Genomic DNA, 26011 nt, shown 5'->3' with positions numbered 1-26011 from the left:
TTGTCCTGCTACAAGACGGTATTGCCTTTATGGCCACGTTTCCTGCTATATGGTTGGGGCATTTCAACATGGTAATAATTCATAGTCTGGACAAACTAAGTCCCAATATCCCCTCCTCCACATAGCCTCCTATCACTAGGTTTGGGAGATTCCTTTCAGAGTTTTCCCTGACTGATACCTGGCACAAATACCCCACCTCTAAAACGTAATCCTGCTTTACCTCTTCACACTTTGCCATGTGTCGCATTGATTACATCTTCATCACGCCCCCTCTTTTGTCCAACTTACTTGACATAGAATTTGGTGCCCGGGCACTTTATGATCACCCCCCATATTGAACCACAATACCTCTATCACACCCTCCCTCCCCCCCCCCCCCCACACACACACACACAGATCGCATCTGGAGGCTGAACCCCTTTCTGGCTCTCCACTCTCCCTTTTATGGAGAACCTACAGAGGGAATGGGTATTCTATTTTCATGCTAACCATGATACAGCCCCCGTGGGGTACAATGTGGGAAGTGTTTAACCCTCCTCTTATGTTAGAATTCCGTTACTATCCATGATGTTAGGGTCAGTTTTGACCCGTTTTTTAAATCAGCCATAAAATACCCTCTGAATAATTATTTATCATCAAATTTGTTTCTTACCTCTTGGTTACCTTGTTAGGCTTCTTTATCCTTGAAAAGATTGGTTTTAATATTTTTGGTGTGACCCCTAGACCTTACTTTTGATAGCATACCTCTCATTGTCAAATTTAAAAAATGGTAAAATAAAGTCAGCAACTCTGAAATGAATTTGTCCTATGTTTCTTCACTTTATTTAGAGAAGCAGACAAGCAGGAAAAGAGATAGGCCCCTCCCTAACTACAGCTCACAGGGTTGAGAGGGGATTGGCTGTCACTGTTACTAAGCAGAGAGAGTGTTTATGATTTCAGTTTTGGCACTTATTAGTGTCCTAAAATCCTATATTATAACTGGGTCAGAATTGACCCTAACACCATGAACGTCTTAATTTTCACCACCGTATTTTATAATTTAGTGAAAAGGATTATTTTTCTATTACATTGTTTAAATAGAGGTTCCTGACAAAGTAAAAAAATCTTGATGCAATAAACAAATTTATGTGATACTTATAGACATTCAAAACCTGAAAACGGGTCAGTTTTGACCCTAACACAAGAGGAGGGTTAAGTTGCATGCAAGTATGATTCTGTCTTCTCGCATCACTAGACACAAGACCTCATCTAAACTAGTGCTTCAGTAAGCAGAAGATCACCAGAGATCCTTAGAATAGGTCTTCCAGAATGAACCCTCTGCGACTAAAGCCTCTCTTGTAGCAATGCAGACCAGACTTATTAATCAACTCCACTTTGAGAAAGCCAAACAACAAATTTTTTTCAGCAAACCCCGTATTTTTGAACACAGTGAAAGGGTCGGCAAGCTGCTTGCCTACATGGCTTACCTTGATCATAAACCCCCAGTGGTAGTTACCCTTCAAACTGCCTCAGGGATTAGGATCACTAACCCTTAGAGTTTAAAACATTCTATTCAGATCCCTGTTCCTCCACTGCTCAATATTCTTATGGTGAACTGTCTGCATTCTTGCAAAATGTTGCATTCCACACGTTAACACCTTCCCAGGTTAGTCAACTTGAGGCCCCGATCACCACTGATAGTATTGAGGAGGCAATGGTGTATCTCCCACCTTCTAAGGTGCCCGGGTTGAATGGGCTCCCCCTGGAATTTTATAGCCAATTCAGGGAGGTTCTTGCACCTAAACTACGTGAACTACAGTATAGTATATGCTCATATATTAGATTCAGCCACTCTACCTGCCACCACGGAAGAAGCCCTCATAGTTTTAATACCTAAACCTAGAAAAGACCCCCTCCCTCTCTGAGTCATATCCCATATCCCTCCTGCAACTAGATGTTAAAATTCTCACCAAGATCCTAGTATTACGCCTTAATAAAGTTAACCTGAGTCTGATCCATTAAGACCAAGTAGTATTCATGCCCAATAAAAACAAGGCTTTTAATTTTAGAAGACTTTTCATGAATCTTCAGTCCACTCATGATGCCACTGGCTCCAGGGTAGTGGTCGGTTTAGATTCCGCCAAGGCATTTGATTTTGTGAAGTGGAGCTATCTATGGGAATGTCTTTGCAGGTTTGGTTTTGGCCCGTAATGTATCAAATGGCTCCAAGACTGCCCCATTTTCCCACTTCTAAATGCAATGGCTGTAGAGTCTCTCACCATCGCACTCAGAGCACACTCAGAAATTAGGGGTCTCTGCCTGTGTCAAATAGCTAAAACTATCAGCTTATATGCAGACGACATTCTCCTGTATATGGAGGATGTAGGTCCATCATTACTACCTGCTTTTCAGCTCATTAAACACTTTGAGGAATTCTCATTCCTGAAAATTATTGGGCTAAATCCCAAATTCTTCGCCTAGCTTTAGGAGCTCCTACAGCCGAACAGGCTGCCCTTTCTCTAGTAAAAGTTAGTCAGATCAGGTACCTGGGCATTAAAATGTCTCATTCCTTGACAGACTACATCGGTCTCAATCTTGAACTCCTTTACGCAATTTTAAAGTCCAAAACGCAGACATGGTTCCCCCCCCTTCCGAATTATGGGGCGTATCAACCTATTAAAATTATACTACTCCCCAAACTTCTTTATCTGACACGCTCCCCTTTATATCCCACTTTGCATTTTTAATGCCATTCTTTTTTTTTTTTTTTTTTTTTTTTTTACAAATTCAATGTTTAATGCCATTCTTAACACGTTTGTCTGGGATGCCTCCCATCACAAGCCGTCATGGCGAACTCTAAAGTGCTCCACGAACTTGGGCAGTACAGCCCTACTAGACCTTGCTCTGTATTATGTAGCCTCTCAACTCTCCATTTCTTTTATTTCAAGAAGGAGGACAGGGACAGGTATTCCACCTTAGTGTATTCTCATTCCGCTCATCCAGCTGTTTATCCCCTTCAAATTCTCCTCTGTGGCACCCGCAATCTTTCCCACATGGGCAATAGGAGACGTATGCTATTCCACCTTTGTAGAATTTGGCAGATGGCTATAAATTACATAAAAGCTTCTTTTTTATGCTCATACGCCTCTCTGGGACAATCTGCACTTTGTCAATACCGGACTATGAACTGGGGGGGGGGGGGGTCGTATACCTCTCACATATCCTATCTGTGGGTACGGTCAAATCATTTCCAGAAGTAAAGTCTGGGTTTGGGTTACCTAATCACAAATTCTTCTGCTACATCCAACTCATGCACGCAACACTCAGTTCTGGGACTCCATCCCCAGCCTTAAACCTTTATACTTAGTGGAGGTAATCACAGGCCAGGACCCCAGGAAACATCTCCACATTCTACAACCACCTAATACTGCCTGCCGCCACTGCTTTGGCTTACCAATTTATATCCTGGTGGACCGAGGATGTAGGAGAAATGGCAGACGAGGATTGGGAAGAGGTCTTAGATGCTTGAAAAACAGTATCTCCCAAACTTTCTGCGTTTTTGGTGCATTTCCGAGGCTTTTTTCCTCTTCTTTTTTTCAGTTTTTTCATTGTACTGGGGTCCGGTGCTTTTCTGGTGGGAACTATGCCATTGGAAACCATATAACCTACGTTCCATGCCTTTTTTATGCCGAAAAAAAACGTACTGGACTTCATGTGGTCTGAACTTGCCCCTACAGTATTTGCACAGATGGACACAATTTGAGCACAATTTGGACGGTTTTGAGGAACTTTAATCTTAATTATTTTTATTTACTATTTTTTTTTTCTGTAATTGGCATAATTATAATATAATGAGCTATGTGGGTCACTTTGATATATGCTGATAATTTATACAATTATAGGGTTTTTTGTAGACATTTAACAGATATATATTTCATTGTTGTGCGGATTATGGTTACGTAGATCCATTATATATCATTTTTTCACAGATTGTATCGCTCCATTGGAGACTATGATGTTCTTCGAGGCATTTTCAGTGGGAAGATTGGAACAAAACCTATAACTCAAACAGCCTTAATTGCAGAAGCAAAATCTGATTATGCCACAGCTGCAAAAATGTATGATGAAGTAAGTGGATCACTTCAGAAACTCTTGGCTTGACTGGCTTCACTTGCAAGTCAGTTTTAAGTTATTTACATGAAGTCACATAGTTACATAGTGAGGTTGAAAAAAGACATCAGTCCATCCAGTTCAACCTAGAACTTTCTTATATCCTAAAGATTGCCAACAGAGAGTGCTTTTTTTTTTTTTTTAAGGGCCTGTTCACACCAGAATGCAGGCCGGGAAATAGGCCTTCAGTGCGCATTTCCTGCACTGTGTTCAAAATGCAGTGCACTTTCAATCTGCAGTGGGTGTCCGTGTTAACGTAACAATACCGCAAAAGTGCGCTTGCCTGCACTAAATCTACTACTGTACATGCGATCTGGTTGCTCCTTTTTCTTTGAATTTTCTTTGAATTAGTGTATGCTCCACTTTTGGTGCGGTCCAGCACGATTTCAGTCCATTCAAGTGAATGGACCAAAATCGCACTGCACCCGGATCGCAGGTGAATCGCACAGCGCGTTCCTTTGTGATACATGGTGTGAACCGGCCCTAAAGGGCAAACTCCAGTTCTTATTGTAATACCTGTCTAGGCTAGTAGAGGATGCAGTTAATCCCATGCATCATGGTCTGTGCAAGCCTTATATTATACATGCAGTGATCCTGGATAAAATACTTTTTATAATGCCTCAGTCAGCATCACACTCTTTCTATTGGCTGAGCTTGGCTACAGGAATGGCAAATTGATGATCCTGGTGAAACTAGCAGGCATTGTTAGTGTGGCACAGTAACTCCCATATACAATGATTCATGGGCAATGACAGGGGAGTTCTCAGCTCCCGATCATTGTCCACAGCACTATCTTTACCCGCCTATGCCTGCTGCTTGAATGTGTGACTGGGATGTGCTAGTGCTGCTAGAGCACAGGCATATTACTAACAGTCCACTTGTATTTGTTCCTACATAACATGTAGGCAACGGACATACAGTGGTGCTACAGACAGTGACAATAGAAATTAAAACTCCCCTCTTATTGCCGATGTCTACTACTGTAGTCCACAGCATAGGCAATGACTGGAGGTCACTAAATGCATTACCACCCCCCCTACCTAAGCTTGCCAGCGCTGGTAAACCGCACAAGAAACAAGCCGATGTCACAGATGTCTAAAGTATAAAAGCTCCCTGATAGCAGTTTTATGGATGATCGGAGAGGGATCTCCAATGTTTAACCCCCTGGACAGTAAGTTGTAGAACAGTAGCATCAGGTCAGCTCTCCCTGCTTCAGCTTGCTTCCATTCTTATACTCTCGCATTCAGTAAGTGCTGTGGGCTACTTATGAATGGGCAATCACAGGGATTTCACAACTCCTCTATTACCTGGCTATTGCATCTCTTATTTTCATGCCAGACTTGAGTGCTGTTTAGAGTTGTAGGGTTACAGGACACTACTATATGGATCGGAAGTGATGTAGGGCTCCCTGCAAATCCCTCCTCCCTTTGGCTGCTGTGAATTGTAGTTTAGGAGCCATGCAATATTGTCACAGAGGCAAAAAGTATGAAAAATGACCAGGTAGAAAAAGGTGAGTGGAAAACTGATTGGAAAACTAGTTTAGCAAAGGAGTAGTGGGATGTAGAGAAAGTTTTAGGTGTTCCTGAAGTTGCACTTTAAAGGATAAGTTCGCTTTAAAAACAAATACATAAATAAACGCATATCTTTTTGCAGGTGAAAAAATTTACATTTATTATATTTTTACACTGGAGCCTGTAAAGCATTGCACCTGTGATCAGTTGATCACCGGTGTAATGCCAGAATCTTGCAGACTGTCAGTACACTGGCTGTCCATACCTTCAATACGGCAGGCAGTTACTGAAGTGCAGGAAGAATGCTCACCAGCAGCCTCACAGTTCATTAACAACTGCAAGCTGTCGGCCGTGTGGCCGGTGGTACTTGTAGTTCATTAGTTCAAAGAGCTATGAAAATGAACGACACGGCAGTGTGGGCGAACTGCTTTTAAATTGTGACAGCGAGTGCGGCGAAAAATTCACGATTAACATGTTCCAGAGGTGAACTTATCCTTTAATTGCTACATTGTCCTTACTGTTTTATTGCACATCACAGGTTGTTTTTGCATATTGTGCCTACTAATTAGGTATTCGAATTAGAAAGGAAGTAAAATATGCAAGGATGGCTAACACATGCTATGCACTGAAGTAAATGTCAGTCGCAAATAAATGAGATTCTTATCTGAATAGGGCATCATACAAATGTGTTTAATAGAGTGAACTCTTGTGTAAAGATCATGTTTGCCCACATGAAGATGCACAGGTGTTCTGTGCATCCCTGTGCAGGCAGTCTCATTTATGTCAGTTGGGCCTCAGTGGCTGCTTCTAATTTGCCATCCATGTGGTTGCACGGCCCCAAACACAGACAGTGTGTGTTCATGACTGTGCACCCTCATGGCTGTATAATAGTCTGTGCAGCGGTCGCGTCCCAATGGACATGAATTGGACTGCATACACAGGGATGCACAGAACACCTGTGCATCCCCATGTGGGCAAACATGACTCTCGCACAGGTGGACAAGGCCTAGTTAATAAAGTGATTATATACAATCACCTTGTAAAACAATTCATTCAGTTTAAAATAGAAATGAAAGGCAAAACATTTTGTAGAGATATAAAAAAACATTATAAATACTCTTTTTCGTTTTTTTATAAGTGATCAATTCCCCTCTGTTCTCTGTGCAGTGGGGGTGTGTCAGGACAAGTCTGATCATTGAAGGATAATACACTGAGTTCCCAGCATAGCTAAAGAACTGACCACTGTGTGCTCTCCTACTTTGTATGGTCAGTTTTTAATAGGAAAGCATAGGGAGTGACAGGAACACCAGGGATTTCACATAAAGGAAGCAATACAAAAAGAAAAGGATACTTTCTGTTGCGTGACTCTTATGAGATACCTCAGTCCGAATTTTTCCGAAATATACAAATCGATCACTTCATGGAGTAATTAACAAAGCAAGCATCATGAAATCCTGTTACTGTCAACCACTTTTGAAACTAGATGTCGCACCAACCCTGCTACTCAGGGTCTGATCTCTTTGTTGTATTTTTCTATACTGAATAATACGGGAGCATCAACCCCCTATTACTGTTATACGTAGGCGAAAGACCTCGACCCTGCTCCACAACCCGAAGACTGGTGTAAAATGTGGGAGGTCTTGTTGAAATCCTCCCATAATGTTCTTGCTCTCAAACTCTTTTAAAGTTATTTACCATTGGTACTTTACACCAGCTAGAATTGTGAAATGTCTACTGTCATACCCATCCAACTGCTTTAGAGGTTGTCCAGATTTGGGCGACATGAAACACATATGGTGGACCTGCCTCAAGGTTCGGAGGTTATGGATTAGGGTGTATATGCTGGTCGATATGGTTCTCCAAGTAAATTTACGGAAAGACCCATGGGAAGCACTTCTGCACAAACCTATTGCGGATGTTTCCCATAGGGAACTCACCCTAATTACTCCTATCTTTATAGCAGCGAGGAAAACAATAGCACAGTCATGGAAAACACTACTTCTAAGTTTTGAAGAGGTTAAAAATCGAGTCCACGTAATGCGTGGCATTAATGGTGCCACTGCCAATCAGCAGGGAGAATCTCGGAAGGCTGAGACATTCGTGGACTGTGACAGAACTGACCCGTGACAGAACTGACTGTTGCAGAACTGACCCGACAACTTAGCTTGTATGAAATCTGGAGCGTTTATTTGACAAACTCACACAAAATATATACCACACAGGAGGACATTCCCAGAAACATAATTACCAAACGCTAATTAACCACTTCAGCCCCGGAAGCCCCTTAACCAATTTCCTTCCAGCAGCCGCAGATGTACTGCGGCAGACTGGCTCTCCTAGGCAAAGTCCCGTACATGTACGGTGCTCGTCTGGGAGGAGCTAGGGGGCGCGCTCCCGCCCCCTCGTCAGCGGGGAAGCTGGCGCGAGTGTCAGGCGGGTCAGATGGCCGCCTGACACCGGCGATCTCTCTCAGCTGACAGAGAAGGATGGACGGCTGATGTAAAAAGATGATCACAGAGACCATGCGATTCTGCTATATAGGATCGCATGTCTCTATGGTTATCTCACAAGCCCAACCCCCCCACAGTTAGAATCACTCCCCTAGGATTGCATTTAACCCCTTGATCACCCACAGTATTAACCCCTTCACTTCCAATGGCATTATTACAGTAACAGTGCATATTTTTAGCACTGATTACTGTAGTAATGTCACTGGTACCCCCAAAAGTGTCAAAAATGGCAGTTGGGGTCCGATCTGTCCGCCGCAATGTTGCCCATCCAGCAAAAAATCGCAGAACGCCACCATTACTAGTAAAAAAAAAAAATCAATAAAAATGACTTAAATTTTTCCCGTAGTTTGTAAATGCAATAACTTTTGCGCAAACCAATCGAAATACGCTTGTTGCGATTTTTTTTTTTTTTTTTTAACAAAAAATGTAGCAGAAACCAAATTGGCCTAAAATGTTAAAAAATTTAGATTTTTACATATTTTTTTTTTAGGGAATGTTATATAACAGAATGTGAAAAATATTTTTTTTTTTTTTTTTCAAAATTGTCGCTCTTGTTTGCTTTATAGCGCAAAAAATAAAAATTGCACAGGTGATCAAATACCACCAAAAGAACGCTCTATTTGTGGGGAAAAAAAGGACATCAATTTTGTTTGAGTACAGTGTCGCACGACCGCACAATTGTCCATTAAAATCAGGCAGTGCCAAATTGCAAAATAGGGCTTGGTCATTAAGCAGCAAAATCTTCCGGTCTTAAAGTGGTTAATGACCAGGCCACTTTTTGCAATTCGGCACTGCGTTGCTTTAACAATTGCGCAGTCGTTTTACGCTGTACCCATAAATAGAGCTTTCTTTTGGTGTTATTTGATCACCTCTGCGATTTTTAGGTTTTGTGCTATAAACAAAAAGTGACAATTGTGAAAAAAAACTATTTTTTTTACTTTCTGCTATAAAACATTCCCAATAAAAAAAAAAAAATAAAAATCTAATTTTCTTTATCAGTTTAGGTCAATTTGTATTCTGCTACATATTTTTGGTAAAAAAAATCCCAAAAAGTGTATTTTAATTGGTTTCGCTAAAGTTACAGCGTTTACAAACTATTGGATAGATTTTTGGACTTTTTATTTTTTTGTTGTTTTTATTCGTAATGGCAGCAATCAGCAATTTGTAGCGGGACTGTGACATTACGACGGACAAATCTGACACTAAGTGACTTTTTGGCGATCGGTGACACCAATACAGTGATCAGTGCTAAATAATATACACTGTTACTGTATAAATTACTCTGGCAGGGAAGGGGTTAATACTGGGGGTGATCAAGGGGTTAAGTATGCTCCTAAATTGTGCTTACTGTGGGGGGGAGGCTCTGTGACAGGCACACAGAGATCGGTGTTTCAGTTTAGCTGAGACACACAATCTGATTGTGCCTGTCTGACAGGAGAGTCGTCTGCCTTGTTTACATAGGCAGGCGGCTCACCTGTCAGTTTCCCTGAAGGTCGGGGGAGGCTGGAGGCGATCGCGCCCGCTCCTCCCGCGGTCTGGCTCCTGCTGTGTCTAATGACATGCACATAATCATGTAGATCTTACATGATTATGCGCAGCCGGGCCACCCTGCCACAGTAAATCTACGTGGAGCGGTTGACAAGTGGTTAACTAGTCACTTAACCCAGCCTGGATGATTAGACTAATTGGCCCCTACAACAGCGATTCTTTTAATTCAATTCATCTTCATTTCAATTTCTTTCCTTTTTTCCCACATACAAAAGTTTCATATAAAACAACACAATTTTTACATTGATGCATAGTACTGAATTACCCTCCCCCACCCTCACCCCACCCTATTTCACAATTAGGATTAATATAACACAAACACAAGTTTTCTATATATTCTCAAATTCGGGTACCAGTCCTAGGGTTTCAATCCATACTTTCCATATCTTCTTGAATCTAATTTCATTACCCCTTCTTCTATAGATTATTTTTTCCCTTACTATGGTACTGTTAACCATTTTAGCCAATCCATTACTGAGGGTGGTCTAGGCTTTATCTACTAAGACCTAATCCCCTTTCTTGCTTAGTATAAAAATCTTAGCATTGCAGTTTGTTTGGGCACTGGTCCCACATCTTGCTCTATATATCCCAATATACAAAGGATTGGGTCCATTCGTAAGTCTAGTTTAAATACCAGGTTTATTTTATTTAGGTACCCCTTCCCAATATCTATATAACTTGGGGCACCTCCATAGCATATGGATCAAATCCCCAACTAAAGCTCTACATCTAGGGCAAAAAAGCATCTGGACGTCTCCCAAATTGAAATAATCTTTTGGGTGTACGGTTTACTCTAAGAATAATGTGAAATTGTGTGAGTTTTTGGGCTGCTGATAAAGACAAAAGATCTATCGAGGTTACCATATTATTCCATTGGACATCTGTTAATTTTCCCACATCCTCTTCCCATTTTGCCTTGCTATTAAGCAGGGAATCCTTTTCCAGTACATACATAGTTACATAGTTAGTCAGGTTGAAAAAAGACACAAGTCCATCGGGTTCAACCAAAAAAAAACATAAAACAGTATTGAAAACCCAACCATACAATCCCATATACACAATCCTATACCCGTTGCTGATCCAGAGGAAGGCAAAAATAAACCCTTGCAAAGCATGATCCAATTTGCTAAAGCAGGGGATAAAATTCCTTCCTGATCCCCCAAGAGGCAATCCGATATTCCCTGAATCAACTTTACCTAAAAAAAAAATGTAATACCCATTTATATTACGTACACCTAGGAAAGAATCCAGACCTTTTTTAAAGCAATCTAGTGAGCTAGCCAGAACCACCTCTGGAGGAAGTCTATTCCACATTTTCACAGCTCTTACGGTGAAGAAACCTTTCCGTATCTGTTTTCCTCTAGACGTAAAGAGTGTCCCCTTGTCCTCTGTGTTGACCTTAAAGTGAACAACTCAACACCAAGTTCACTATATGGTCCCCTTATGTTTTTATACATGTTGATCATATCCCCCCTTAATCTCCTCTTCTCAAGAGAGAATAAATTCAGTTCCTCTAATCTTTTCTCATAGCTGAGGTCCTCCATGCCCCTTATCAGTTTGGTTGCCCTTCTCTGCACTTTCTCCAGTTCCCCGATATCCTTTTTAAGAACTGGTGCCCAAAACTAAACTGCATATTCCAGATGAGGTCTTACTAATGATTTGTACAGGAGCAAAATGATATCTTTCTCTCTGGAGTCCATGCCTCTGTTAATACAAGAAAGGACTTTGCTTGATTTGGAAACAGCAGCTTGGCATTGCATGCTATTATTAAGCTTATGATCTACCAGAACATCCAAATCTTTCTCCGCTATGGATTCCCCAAGTTCTACTCCACCTAGTATGTATGATGCATGCATATTCTTAGCCCCCAAGTGCATAACTTTACATTTATCAACATTAAACCTCATTTGCCACATAGTTGCCCAATGAAACAGTGCATTGAGGTCAACTTGTAAGTTGGAGACATCCTGTAAAGAAGTTATTCCATTACAAAGCTTGGTGTCATCTGCAAAGACTGAAATGCTACTTTTAATCCCAGACCCTATATCATTTATAAAGATATCAAAAAGTAATGGTCCCAACACTGAACCTTGGGGTACACCACTGAGGAAAAATGGGAGTGCTTTAGGAACATATTAAGCAAATGCATCTTGCAGTGCATTCCTATTGGAAATAAATTTAGAAGAGACAAAGCCAAACCTGGCTGGCTAAACCGTAGCGTTAAAAAACGTATTAAGGGAAAAAAATTGGCCTTCAGGAAATATAAATCAGAGGGCACAGTATCGGCGTTCGACCAATACAAGGAGGCAAATAAGAAAAGTAAACACAAAATCAAGATGGCTAAAATAAACTTTGAGAGACAAATAAAAAAAGATAAAAAAAAAAACAACAAAATTCTTTAACTACCTCCCACCCGGGCCATTGTAAATATACGGCCGGGTGGGAGTCTCGTCCTTCTGAATGGACGTTCCGGAACGTCCTTCAGAAGGAGAGAGATCGCGCCGCCGCGGGCACGCGCATCGGCGCGATCTCGATGTGCCTGTGTCCCTCGGACACAGAGCAACATCATTCGGCAGGAGGGCCCTGTGATTGGCCCTCCTGATCACATGACGGCTGTGTCCAATCACAGCCGTCATGTAATGTAAATAGAGCCGTTGTAACGGCTTCGATCTCTTCTCCTCCTGACAGATCCTGTCAGTGAGGAGAAGAGAAGAGGATCGGTGCTGCTGCGGGGTGATCAGCCACCAGGGATGCCCACCCATGACCACCAGGGATGCCCACCATGGCCACCAGGGATGGCAAGCAGGGCTCAGAGAGCCCCCCAGTGCCCTCCCTATCAGTGTTGCCCACCAATGCCATCTATCAGTGCTGCCCACCAGTGCCGTTATTGCCATCTATCAGTGCCGCCCACCAGTGCCCATTACTGCCCACCAGTGCCGCCTATCAGTGCCCCCCATCAGTGCCGATCATTGCCGCCCAACAGTGCCACCTATCAGTGCCCATCAGTGCCGCCAATCAGTGCCCATCAGTGCTGCCTATCAGTGCCCATCAGCGCTGCCTATCAGTGCCCACTAATGCTGCATATCAGTGCTATCTATCAGTGCCACATATCAGTGCTGCATATCAGTGCTACCTATCAGTGCCCATCAGTGCTGCATATCAGTGCCACCCCATCAGTGCCACCCCATCAGTGTCTCCTCATCAGTGCCTGTCAGTGCGGCATCATCAGTGCTCATCAGTGCAGGAAAAAACATATCTATTTACAACATTTTATAACCTAAACAAAAAACTTTTTTTTTTTTTTCAAACTTTTCAGTCTTTTTTTATTTGTGCACCAAAAAAGAAAAAACCTGACGGTGATCAAATACCACCAAAAGAAAGCTCTATTTGTGGGGAAAAAATGACACAAATTTGGTTTAGGTACAGTGTTGCATGACCGCGCAATTGTCATTCAAATTGCAACAGCGCTAAAAGCTGAAAATTGGTCTGGGAAGGAAGGGGGTTTAGTTGTCCAGTATTGAGGTGGTTAAATATATCAACAGCAAAAAAACTAGGGCAGAGCATATTGCACACATAATTAACTATGATGGGACAATGGTAACAGAGGACACTGAAAAAACAACCGTGCTGAATGCTTTTTTCTCGTCAGTATTTACACAGGAAACGGAGGGGTACACTGACCATGACTGTATGGTTAGTAGTAATACACAGGACTTGCCACTATGGCTCACAGAGGGTGAAATCAGGGAAAGGCTGGATAAACTTAACACAAACAAATCACCAGGCCCGGATGGCGTACATCCGAGAGTACTCAAGGAACTCAGTAAGGTTATATCTAGACCACTGTTCCTGATCTTTGCTGACATTATTAGGACAGGAGATGTACCAGGGGAGTGGAGGAAAGCAAATGTGATTCCGATATTCAAAAAGGGTCAGAGGCATATACCGGGAAATTATAGGCCTGTAAACTAGTATGTAAACTTCTGGAGGGGATGATAAGGGACTATATCGTAGAGTTTGCTAAAGACAACAGTATCATCAGCAGTAACCAGCACGGGTTTACAAATGGGCGTTCTTGTCAAACCAATCTCTTAACATTCTACGAGGAGGTGAGCTGTGAGCTAGATAGGGGCAGACCAGTGGATGTGGTGTACTTGGATTTCGCTAAGGCGTTCAATACAGTTCCCCATAAGCGCTTAATTTATAAAATAAGGTCTGCAGGTATCAACAGCAGGGTTTGCTCTTGGATACGGAACTGGCTAACAGGGTGTGTCCAAAGGGTGGTAATAAACAGCGCATACTCAGACTGGTCTGAGGTAGCAAGCGGGGTCCCCCAGGGCTCAGTCCTGGGACCAACCTTGTTCAATTTATTCATAAACAGCATTGAGGACGGGATCAGTAGTTCGATATCAGTTTTTGCAGATGACACAAAATTGGCCAGGGCAATAACTGCACAGCATGAAGCAGATATCCTACAGGATGACCTGGACAAAATAACGGAGTGGGCAACGACTTGGCAAATGAGGTTTAACGTAGAGAAGTGTAAGGTTTTGCACTTGGGGACTAGAAACATAAAAGCACAATACACATTATGAGGGGAACCCTTGGGGGAATCAAAAATGGAGAAAGATCTGGGAGTCTTGGTTGATGATAGCCTAGGCAATAGCATGCAATGTCAAGCGGCAGCTGCCAAAGCCAGCAGAATATTAGCATGCATAAAAAAAGGGATGTATTCCAGAGATAAGTCTATAATCCTTCCACTTTATAAAACTCTGGTCCGACCGCATCTGGAGTATTCTGTCCAGTTCTGGTCGCCAGTCCTCAGGAGGGATGTGTTGGAGCTCGAGAGAGTCCAGAGAAGGGCAACTAAACTAATTAGGGGATTGGAGGACCTTAATTATGAAGAGCGTCTGCAATCGCTTGATTTATTCTCCCTGAGGGCAGGGCCGGTCCGAGGCGGGTGCACGGGGTGCATCGAACCCAGGCGCCGCGAGCTGAGGTGGAGGAGGGGCACCGAAGCTCCAGTGACAGTGCCGGTGTTCTAAAATTTAATACACAGCTGACAGAGAGGAGGCAGCAGGACTGGTTGCTTAGCTGGGAGGAGGCGGGATGGAGAGAAGACATTCTCGGGTCTGAGAGGGGGCGGGACGGATTGCTTAGCTGGGAGGAGACGGGACGGAGGTAGAGAAAAAATGTAATCAGCAAGCTCTGCATTATTACAATTATGCTCGACCTCCGTCCCGCCTCCTCCCAGCTAAGCAGTTCGTCCCGCCTCCGCCCGCCTCCTCTCAGACCGAGGATGTCTTCTCTCCATCCTGCCTCCTCCCAGCTAAGCACTTCGTCCCGCCTCCGCCCCGCCTCCTCTCAGACCCGAGGATGTCTTCTCTGCATACCGCCTCCTCCCAGCTAAGAACTTCGTCCCGCCTCCGCCCCGCCTCCTCTCGGTCCTGTCTCCTCTCAGCTAAGTAATCAGCAGTCCCGCCTCCTGTCCTCTCTGTCAGCAGTGATGTAATGGCACCGGCGGGGCGCCATTTTTAAATCTAAAGTAAACTGCAGTGGCCCAGCAGTGGCGCGTGCCTCTCATCATGGCCAGGTAAGACCCCTCCACAGCTTCTGACCACCTCCCCCTGTAGCATGCCCGCAGCCTCAGACGTCTCCCCCTGTAGCATGCCCGCAGCCTCAGACGTCTCCCCCTGTAGCATGCCCGCAGCCTCAGACGTCTCCCCCTGTACCATGTCCGCAGCCTCAGACGTCTCCCCCTGTACCATGTCCGCAGCCTCAGACGTCTCCCCCTGTACCATGTCCGCAGCCTCAGACGTCTCCCCCTGTACCATGTCCGCAGCCTCAGACATCTCCCCCCTGTACCATGCCCGCAGCCTCAGACGTCTCCCCCTGTACCATGTCCGCAGCCTCAGACGTCTCCCCCTGTACCATGTCCGCAGCCTCAGACGTCTCCCCCTGTACCATGCCCGCAGCCTCAGACGTCTCCCCCCTGTACCATGCCCGCAGCCTCAGACGTCTCCCCCTGTACCATATCCGCAGCCTCAGACATCTCCCCCCCCCCCTGTACCATGTCCGCAGCCTCAGATATCTCCCCCCTGTTCCATGTCCACAGCCTTAGACATCTCCCCCCTGTACCATGTCCGCAGCCTCAGACATCTCCCCCCTGTACCATGCCCGCAGCCTCAGACATCTCCCCCCTGTACCATGTCTGCAGCCTCAGACATCTCCCCCCTGTACCATGCCCGCAGCCTCAGACATCTCCCCCCTGTACCATGTCCGCAGCCTCAGACATCTCCCCCCTGTACCATGTCTGCAGCCTCAGACATCTCCCCCCCTGTACCATGCCTGCAGCCTCAGACATCTCCCCCCCCTGTACCATGTCTGCAGCCTCAGACATCTCCCCCCTGTACCATGTCCGCAGCCTCAGACATCTCCCCCCTGTACCATGTCCGCAGCCTCAGACATCTCCCCCCTGTACCATGTCTGCAGCCTCAGACATCTCCCCCCTGTACCATGTCTGCAGCCTCAGACATCTTCCCCCTGTACCATGTCGGCAGCCTCAGACATCTCCCCCCTGTACCATGCCCACAGCCTCAGACATCTCCCCCCTGTACCATGTCCGCAGCCTCAGACATCTCCCCCCCCCCCTGTACCATGTCCGCAGCCTCAGACATCTCCCCCCCCTGTACCATGCTGCAGCCTCAGACATCTCCCCCCTGTACCATGTCCGCAGCCTCAGACATCTCCCCCCCCCCTGTACCATGTCCGCAGCCTCAGACATCTCCCCCCTGTACCATGTCCGCAGCCTCAGACATCTCCCCCCCCCTGTACCATGTCCGCAGCCTCAGACATCTCCCCCCCTGTACCATGCCCGCAGCCTCAGACATCTCCCCCCTGTACCATGTCCGCAGCCTCAGACATCTCCCCCCCCCCCCTGTACCATGTCCGCAGCCTCAGACATCTCCCCCCCTGTACCATGTCCGAAGCCTCTAACCATCTCCCCCTGTTCCATGTCCACAGCCTCAGACATCTCCCCCCTGTACCATGCCCGCAGCCTCAGACATCTCCCCCCTGTACCATGTCCGCAGCCTCAGACATCTCCCCCCCCCCCCCCCTGTACCATGTCCGCAGCCTCAGACATCTCCCCCCCTGTACCATGTCCGAACCCTCTAACCATCTCCCCCTGTACCATGTCCACAGCCTCTAACAATCTCCCCCCTGTACCATGTCCACAGCCTCTAACCATCTCCCCCTGTACCATGTCCACAGCCTCTAACCATCTCCCCCTGTACCGTGTCCACAGCCTCAGACATCTCCCCCCTGTACCATGTCCGCAGCCTCAGACATCTCACCCCTGTACCATGCCTGCAGCCTCAGACATCTCACCCCTGTACCATGCCTGCAGCCTCAGACATCTCACCCCCTGTACCATGTCCGAAGCCTCTAACCATCTCCCCCTGTTCCATGTCCACAGCCTCAGACATCTCCCCCCTGTACCATGCCCGCAGCCTCAGACATCTCCCCCCTGTACCATGTCCGCAGCCTCAGACATCTCCCCCCCCCCCGTACCATGTCCGCAGCCTCAGACATCTCCCCCCCTGTACCATGTCCGAACCCTCTAACCATCTCCCCCTGTACCATGTCCACAGCCTCTAACAATCTCCCCCTGTACCATGTCCACAGCCTCTAACCATCTCCCCCTGTACCATGTCCACAGCCTCTAACCATCTCCCCCTGTACCGTGTCCACAGCCTCTAACCATCTCCCGCTGTACCATGCCCGCAGCCTCAGACATCTCCCCCCTGTACCATGTCCGCAGCCTCAGACATCTCCCCCCTGTACCATGTCCGCAGCCTCAGACATCTCCCCCCTGTACCATGTCTGCAGCCTCAGACATCTCCCCCCCTGTACCATGCCTGCAGCCTCAGACATCTCCCCCCCCTGTACCATGTCTGCAGCCTCAGACATCTCCCCCCTGTACCATGTCCGCAGCCTCAGACATCTCCCCCCTGTACCATGTCCGCAGCCTCAGACATCTCCCCCCTGTACCATGTCTGCAGCCTCAGACATCTCCCCCCTGTACCATGTCTGCAGCCTCAGACATCTTCCCCCTGTACCATGTCGGCAGCCTCAGACATCTCCCCCCTGTACCATGCCCACAGCCTCAGACATCTCCCCCCTGTACCATGCCCGCAGCCTCAGACATCTCCCCCCTGTACCATGCCCGCAGCCTCAGACATCTCCCCCACTGTACCATGCCCACAGCCTCAGACATCTCCCCCACTGTACCATGTCCGCAGCCTCAGACATCAACCCCCCCCCCTGTACCATGTCCCCAGCCTCAGATATCTCCCCCCTGTTCCATGTCCACAGCCTCAGACATCTCCCCCCTGTACCATGCCCGCAGCCTCAGACATCTCCCCCCTGTACCATGTCCGCAGCCTCAGACATCTCCCCCCCCCCCTGTACCATGTCCGCAGCCTCAGACATCTCCCCCCCTGTACCATGCTGCAGCCTCAGACATCTCCCCCCTGTACCATGTCCGCAGCCTCAGACATCTCCCCCCCCCCTGTACCATGTCCGCAGCCTCAGACATCTCCCCCCTGTACCATGTCCGCAGCCTCAGACATCTCCCCCCCCCTGTACCATGTCCGCAGCCTCAGACATCTCCCCCCCTGTACCATGCCCGCAGCCTCAGACATCTCCCCCCTGTACCATGTCCGCAGCCTCAGACATCTCCCCCCCCCCCCTGTACCATGTCCGCAGCCTCAGACATCTCCCCCCCTGTACCATGTCCGAAGCCTCTAACCATCTCCCCCTGTTCCATGTCCACAGCCTCAGACATCTCCCCCCTGTACCATGCCCGCAGCCTCAGACATCTCCCCCCTGTACCATGTCCGCAGCCTCAGACATCTCCCCCCCCCCCTGTACCATGTCCGCAGCCTCAGACATCTCCCCCCCTGTACCATGTCCGAACCCTCTAACCATCTCCCCCTGTACCATGTCCACAGCCTCTAACAATCTCCCCCCTGTACCATGTCCACAGCCTCTAACCATCTCCCCCTGTACCATGTCCACAGCCTCTAACCATCTCCCCCTGTACCGTGTCCACAGCCTCAGACATCTCCCCCCTGTACCATGTCCGCAGCCTCAGACATCTCACCCCTGTACCATGCCTGCAGCCTCAGACATCTCACCCCTGTACCATGCCTGCAGCCTCAGACATCTCACCCCCTGTACCATGTCCGAAGCCTCTAACCATCTCCCCCTGTTCCATGTCCACAGCCTCAGACATCTCCCCCCTGTACCATGCCCGCAGCCTCAGACATCTCCCCCCTGTACCATGTCCGCAGCCTCAGACATCTCCCCCCCCCCCGTACCATGTCCGCAGCCTCAGACATCTCCCCCCCTGTACCATGTCCGAACCCTCTAACCATCTCCCCCTGTACCATGTCCACAGCCTCTAACAATCTCCCCCTGTACCATGTCCACAGCCTCTAACCATCTCCCCCTGTACCATGTCCACAGCCTCTAACCATCTCCCCCTGTACCGTGTCCACAGCCTCTAACCATCTCCCGCTGTACCATGCCCGCAGCCTCAGACATCTCCCCCCTGTACCATGTCCGCAGCCTCAGACATCTCCCCCCTGTACCATGTCCGCAGCCTCAGACATCTCCCCCCTGTACCATGTCCGCAGCCTCAGACATCTCACCCCTGTACCATGCCTGCAGCCTCAGACATCTCACCCCTGTACCATGCCTGCAGCCTCAGACATCTCACCCCTGTACCATGTCTGCAGCCTCAGACATCTCCCCCCTGTACCATGCCCGCAGCCTCAGACATCTCCCCCACTGTACCATGTCCGCAGCCTCAGACATCCCCCCCCCCCTGTACCATGTCCGCAGCCTCAGAATCCCCCCCCCCCCTGTACCATGTCCGCAGCCTCTAACCATCTCCCCCCTGTACCATGTCCACAGCTTCTAACAATCTCCCCCCTGTACCATGTCCACAGCCTTTACCCATCTCCCCCTGTACCATGTCCACAGCCTCTAACCATCTCACCCCTGTACCATGTCCACAGCCTCTAACCATCTCCCCCTGTACCATGTCCATTTGGTGGGCACTGGTAGGCTGCATTTGGTTGGCACTGGTAGGCTGCATTTGGTTGGCACTGGTAGGCTGCATTTGGTTGGCACTGGTAGGCTGCATTTGGTTGGCACTGGTAGGCTGCATTTGGTGGGCACTGGTAGGCTGCATTTGGTGGGCACTGGTAGGCTGCATTTGGTGGGCACTGATCAGTCTGCATTGATGCATTGATCTCTTGTATCAAGTCTGCAGTCTCTTACCATCTCCTGTTTGGGGGCTCTGTCTAACAGACTCTCTAACAGATGCCCTCTCTGTGTCCATTAGATAGACCCCCCTCCAGTTCCCATTAGAGTACTCTGCTTCTCTTACTGTAATTTGTTTATTGTTAAGAGATCGTGGGAGTGTCCCGCCGTAAGGAAGACGTCTTAGGGGAGCATCTCTGTGTTTGAGCCATTGCCATAGAAACATTTGTAAAGGGGAGGAGTTAGTAAGATGACTACGCCCACGTGGGGGCGCCAGAAAAATTTCTGCACCCAGGCGCCTGTGACCCTAGGATCGGCCCTGCCTGAGGGGGGACATGATAGCAATTTTTAAATATCTCAATGGGGATCTCAGCTTAGAAAAAAAGCTGTTCAGTCGAAGGGATTGCATGAGGACTCGAGGGCATACAATGTGATTAGAGGAGAAGCGTTTTAACCTCAGGCAATGTGGGGGGTTCTTTACTGTTAGGGCTACAAGATTGTGGAATTCTCTACCACAGGAGGTGGTTTCTGCGGGTAGTATGGTGGCTTTCAAAACACTCTTAGACGTACATCTCAAGGATCAGAACATTCAGGGCTATGTGAGATGATTACAGCCACACACACCTACACAGGTTGAACTGGATGGACTATTGTCTTTATTCAACCTCACCTACTATGTAACCACTGATAGCCTTAGACCATTCAGAGTAAGAATCATTAACCACTACTCTCTGAATTCTATCTTTTAGCCAATTTTCTATCCAATTACAAACTGATCTTTCCAAGCCAGTAGATTTTACCTTACACATTAGCCGTGTGGGAAACTGTGTCAAACGCTTTTGCAAAATCCAAGTATACTACATCCACAGCCACTGCTCTGTCCAAGGTTTTACTAACCTCCTCATAAAAAGAAATCAGGTTTGTTTGACAACTTCTGTCTCTCATGAATTCCTGCTGTCTGTTGCTTAAAATATTTTTTTCCAGCAAGAACTCATCTATGTGGTCTTTTATTAAACTCTCCAATATCTTCCCGACTATAGAAGTTAAACTAACCGGTCTATAGTTACTTGGCAAATACTTTGATCCCTTTTTAAATATAGGCACCACATTGGCCCTACGCCAATCCAGTGGTACTATTCCAGTCCTAAAAATTAGAAATAAAAGCTTAGAAATTACAGCGCTCGGTTCCTTTAGGATGCGTGGGGGGATGCCATCTGGTCCAGGCACTTTATCCACCCTTATTTTGTCTAAATATTACTGGACCATATCACTTTTGAGCCATTCTGGATCATTTGGGGATATGTCAATGCCGTCCTCATTATGGTCATGAGCTCCCCCATGCTCCTTTGTATATACAGAGCTGAAGAAAGTGTTTAATAAATTTGCCTTCTCTTTGTCCCCAGTCACCCACTCCTGATTATTTTGTAAAGTGCCTACATGCTCAGACCTAACCTTTTTACTGTTAATATATTTGAAGAATTTTTGGGGGTTTGTCCTACTATCTTTTGCAATCTGTCGTTCATTTTGGATTTTTGCATCCCTGATTTCCTTTTTACATATTCTGTTATATTCTTTGTAACAATTAAACAATGATAGTGTTCCCTCATTTTTATATTTTTTAAAAGCCCCTTTCTTTTTATCTATGGCTTTTTTAACTTTTGCCATGAGCCACATAGGTTTTATTTTTAGCCTTTTAAACTTATTACCCATGGGAATATATTTTGTAGTGAGTTTGCATAAAGTCTTTTTGAAAAATTCCAATTTATGTTCTGTGCTCATCGATGCCAATATTCCCTCTCAGTCTAAATCCTGGAGAGCAGCCCTCATCCTTGGAAAATTTGCTCTCTTAAAGTTGTGTTTTTGTATTTCCTGTATGCATTTTTTGCTTACAGCTAACATTAAATGAAATCATGTTATGGTCACTGCTACCCAGATGTTCTTTTATATGAACATTGTTAATAAGATCTGCATGGTTTGAGATTAACAGATCCAACAGAGCATCATTTCTCGTGGGGGCCTCAATAAACTACACCATAAAATTGTCTTGTAATAGGTTTATAAATTTGTGCCCTTTAACTGTTCCAGCAGTGCCATTACTCTGGTCAATGTCTGGGTAGTTAAAATCCCACATTATTAACACTGTCCCAGCCCTTGCAGCCCTTTCTATCTGTCCCAGGAGCTGAGTCTCCACCTCCTCATTAATACTGGGAGGTCTATAACAAACTCCAATGATCATTTTTGTTTTGCGCACACCCATGTACATTTCAACCCATACTGCTTCAGATTTAGCAAACTCTCCATCAACTAGGTCATCTTTAACACTCACTTTGAGATCACTTCTCACCTAGAGACAAACACCACCACCCCTCCGTTTTACCCTGTCTTTCCGAAAGAGAGCATAGCCAGGAATATTAATTGCCCAGTCATGTGAAGAATGAAGCCAAGATTCAGCAATACCAATTAAGTTATAGTTCTCCTCATGCACCAGAGCTTCCAACTCACCTATTTTGCTTGGCAGACTTCTGGCATTGGTGAACAAACACTTTAAATCATTGTCCCATTTTGCACACTCATTTTGCATGTTTTTAAATTTGGTACAAATAGTACCATTTCCAATGGTTGTTTATAGCATGGGAACCTTCCTATCCTCTGCCATAACCCTCCCCCCATCTTTCCCCATTCCACCCACCAATAGGGGCTGACCCCTGTCTGACCTGTCTGCCCCATTATAATCTAATTCACCCTCCCCTCCTCAATCCTAGTTTAAAAACTCCTCCATCCTTCCCATAAACCTCTCCTCCAGCACAACAGACCCCCTTCCATTTAGGTGCAAACCATCTTTAGCATATAGGTTGCCCCCCAATGAAAAGTGAGCTCAGTGCTCTAAAAACCCTTATCCCTCCTCCTTACACCAGGTCTTTAGCCATGCATTTAGCTCTCATATCTCCTCCTGCCTTTCCTGTGTTGCACATGGCACAGGCAATATTTCAGAGAATATCACATTGGATGTCCTTCCCTTCAACTTGCAGCCTAGTTCATTAAATTGGTTCTTAAGGAGCCTCCACCTTCCATATATTCTGTCATTGTTTCCAATGTGAACCAAGACAGCTGGGTCATGCCCAGCCCCTCCCAGTAATTTATCAACCCGGTCCACCACATGCCGAACCCTGGCACCAGGGAGACAGCAAACCATTTGGTTGAGGTGATCCTGGCGACAAATTATTCTATCAGTCCTTCTGATTATAGAATCCCCAATTACCACCAACTGTCTAGGCCTACCTACAGTCCCCTCACCACCTCTACTAGACGGACTGCTCTCCCGGCTGTTAGGGATAGCAGTGACATCTAGGGCTGCCACCTCTGAGTTTGCCACCCCCACATCTTCACCCAACATTGCAAATCTGTTAGGGTGCTCAAACCCAGGTCTGGCCTTCCTTTTCTGTGAGCCCCTACCACTCCCTCTGACTGTATTAACCCATCTTCCTACCTGATAAAACCTGACTTACCCCTCCACCCTCCCCATTTACCCCACTAGCCACCTGCTTAGTTAGCAGAGGACCCCCTTCAAGGTTGTCAGTTCTGCCCAGTGTTGCAATTTGCTCCTCCAGATCTCTAATGCGAGTTTCCAGAAGAACAACCTGCTCACATCTGTCGCAGCGGTATCCATCCTGGAGCTGTTGCTCAGTTATTGTATTGAGTCTTTTCTGAGATCTCTTCTGTCGTGCGCCGACTCATTGTGTCTTCCTTATGATGAGTAAATATTTCAATGTCCCTGACCGAGCCTTTTAATGTCCGTAACAGAGAATTTCAATGTCCCTGACAGAGCCTTTTAATGTCTCTGACAGAGCCTTTTAATGTCCCTGACAGAGCCTTTTAATGTCCCTGACAGAGCCATTTAATGTCCCTGACAGAGCCATTTAATGTCCCTGACAGAGCCTTTTAATGCCCCTGACAGAGCCTTTCAATGTCCCTAACAGAGCCTTTCAATGTCCCTGACAGAATTTCAATGTCCCTAACAGAGAATTTCAATGTCCCTGGACCCTGACAGATCCTTTCTCTCTGACAATAACGGATCTAACTGAGCTTTAACAATGAACTCCACTCTTATCACTCCTCTACCATGAGTGATAGAAAATGGCCGATAGTGGGGCTGGCTGGCTGACTGCTGGGCGGGCTCTCTCATGGAATAGCTTTCTGAGTGGCTGTCTGATCATGGCAGGGCTGACTGCTTGGGCAGGCTCTCTCATGGACAAACATTCTAACTGACTGGCTGATCATGGCAGGGTGTGCAGTAGCGGGCGGGCAAGCTGGCTGAATGCAGGGCTGACATCACGGCCAGATTCAGATCCCGCTCCCGCGATCTCTGCTGTTTCCGACCTTTCGGGTTCCGCAGAACACCAATTGGGAAATGCTGGTATACACCAACATATGACACTCACACTGCACTGTATACACCAACACATAACACACACTGCAAAGAGGAATCCAGTGCATTATACTGCAGCCTTTGTGTTACACACTACAAGGCAGAATCATGGATCACAGGGAGTTCTCTGCTTGTCATGTGTTAGACTCACACTACAATGTTTGATCATGCAGAGTTCTCTTCTTGTAATGCCTTGTTCTCTGCTTGTCATGCCTTGCAATAACACTAACATATTGGATCATGTGGAGTGCTCTGCTTGTCATGTGTTGCACTCACACTACAATGTTGGATCATGTGAAGTTCTCTGCTTGTCATGCGTTGCAATGACTCTACAGTGTTGGTTAATAGGGAGTTCTCTGCTTGTCATGCTTTGCAATAACACTACATTTTTGGATCATGTGGAATTCTCTGCTTGTCATGCGTTACAATAACACTACAATGTTGGATCATGGGGAGTTCTCTGCTTTTCATGCATTACCCTCACACAAGGCAGAATCATGGTTTTAATGTATAGTGATCATTGTAGACTATGAGTTGAGGACCCAGTGCACTCCCAGCTACACTGACAGTTCCCCCTGTGTCCAGCTCTCTTCTCCTATGGTAATCTTGATTCTAAGCCCTGCACAGCTATACTGTTTGTGTGCACTGCCCCTCCCAGCCCCGTGTCCCGTTTGAATATTTTTTTTTTTATTTCTTCATTGTCTCATGAATTAGGATGTACAATGGATTCTTATTGATGAGAGAACACTGGGCAGGAACCTATGATCATCTCCTCCCATTCTGTATACGCCCACTGGCTACACAGGAATAGTTTCCCTCCCTTGAAGTGATGTCACTAGCTTTCAGTAACCACACCCACTTGCTGCTCTTAGATTTAGAATGAAGAGGGATTGAAGTCCATATCTTCTTTGACAGATGGGTTATGCTGCTCTTCCTAGGAGTAGGACACTAGGCGGAAAAGGGTTAACAAAGTTTGACTACGCCTATAGGGCAGTCCCAGGGGGTATACTCCCACTTCCTGCTGTAGGAACGAAGTTTTTTTTATGCCTAGTCAGGAGTAAGGACCTAGCTCCTTGCTGGGAACTCTGGTCCTGGCATTTTTTCCCCCTTTTTAAACTGTTTTTTTCTTTTATTGTTTTTTTCTACTACAATCAAGTCTGTTCCTGTGAGAACTACTATCAACTGCCGGACTGGGTTACATAGTTGTTGAGATTGAATAAAGACAATAGTCCATCCAATTCAACCTCTGTAGGCGCGTGGCCGTAATCATCTCTCATACCTCTTAATGTTCTGATTCTTGAGATGTACGTCCAAGAATCTTTTGAAAGTAGCCATACTTCCCGCAGAAACTACCTCTTGTGGTAGAGAATTCCACCATCTTGTAGCCCTAACAGTAAAGAACCCCCTGCGTTGCCTGAGGTAAAAACACTTCTCCTCTAATCACATTGTATGTCCTCGAGTCCTCATGCAATCCTTGCGACTGAATAGCTTTTTTTCTATGCTGAGATCACCATTGAGGTATTTATAAATTGCTA

At 46.4% G+C, this 26011-nt stretch overlaps 1 protein-coding gene across 1 annotated transcript in view; it reads left to right on the top strand.

The window, feature by feature from the left end:
• PRKDC (protein kinase, DNA-activated, catalytic subunit) overlaps window positions 1-26011 on the top strand; it is a 1165045-nt gene that overhangs the window by 767975 nt on the left and 371059 nt on the right. Inside the window, exon 64 of the mRNA XM_082258689.1 lies at window positions 3969-4107. Within this exon, the coding sequence (XP_082114815.1) occupies window positions 3969-4107 (139 nt within the window). The remainder of the gene's footprint in view (window positions 1-3968; window positions 4108-26011) is intronic.

Source organism: Pelophylax lessonae (assembly GCF_965119305.1).
Source record: "Pelophylax lessonae genome assembly, chromosome: 5".
Lineage (NCBI taxonomy): Eukaryota > Metazoa > Chordata > Amphibia > Anura > Ranidae > Pelophylax > Pelophylax lessonae.
The sequence above is the reverse complement of the archived record's forward strand: the minus strand, read 5'-3'. Positions and strand labels throughout refer to the sequence as shown.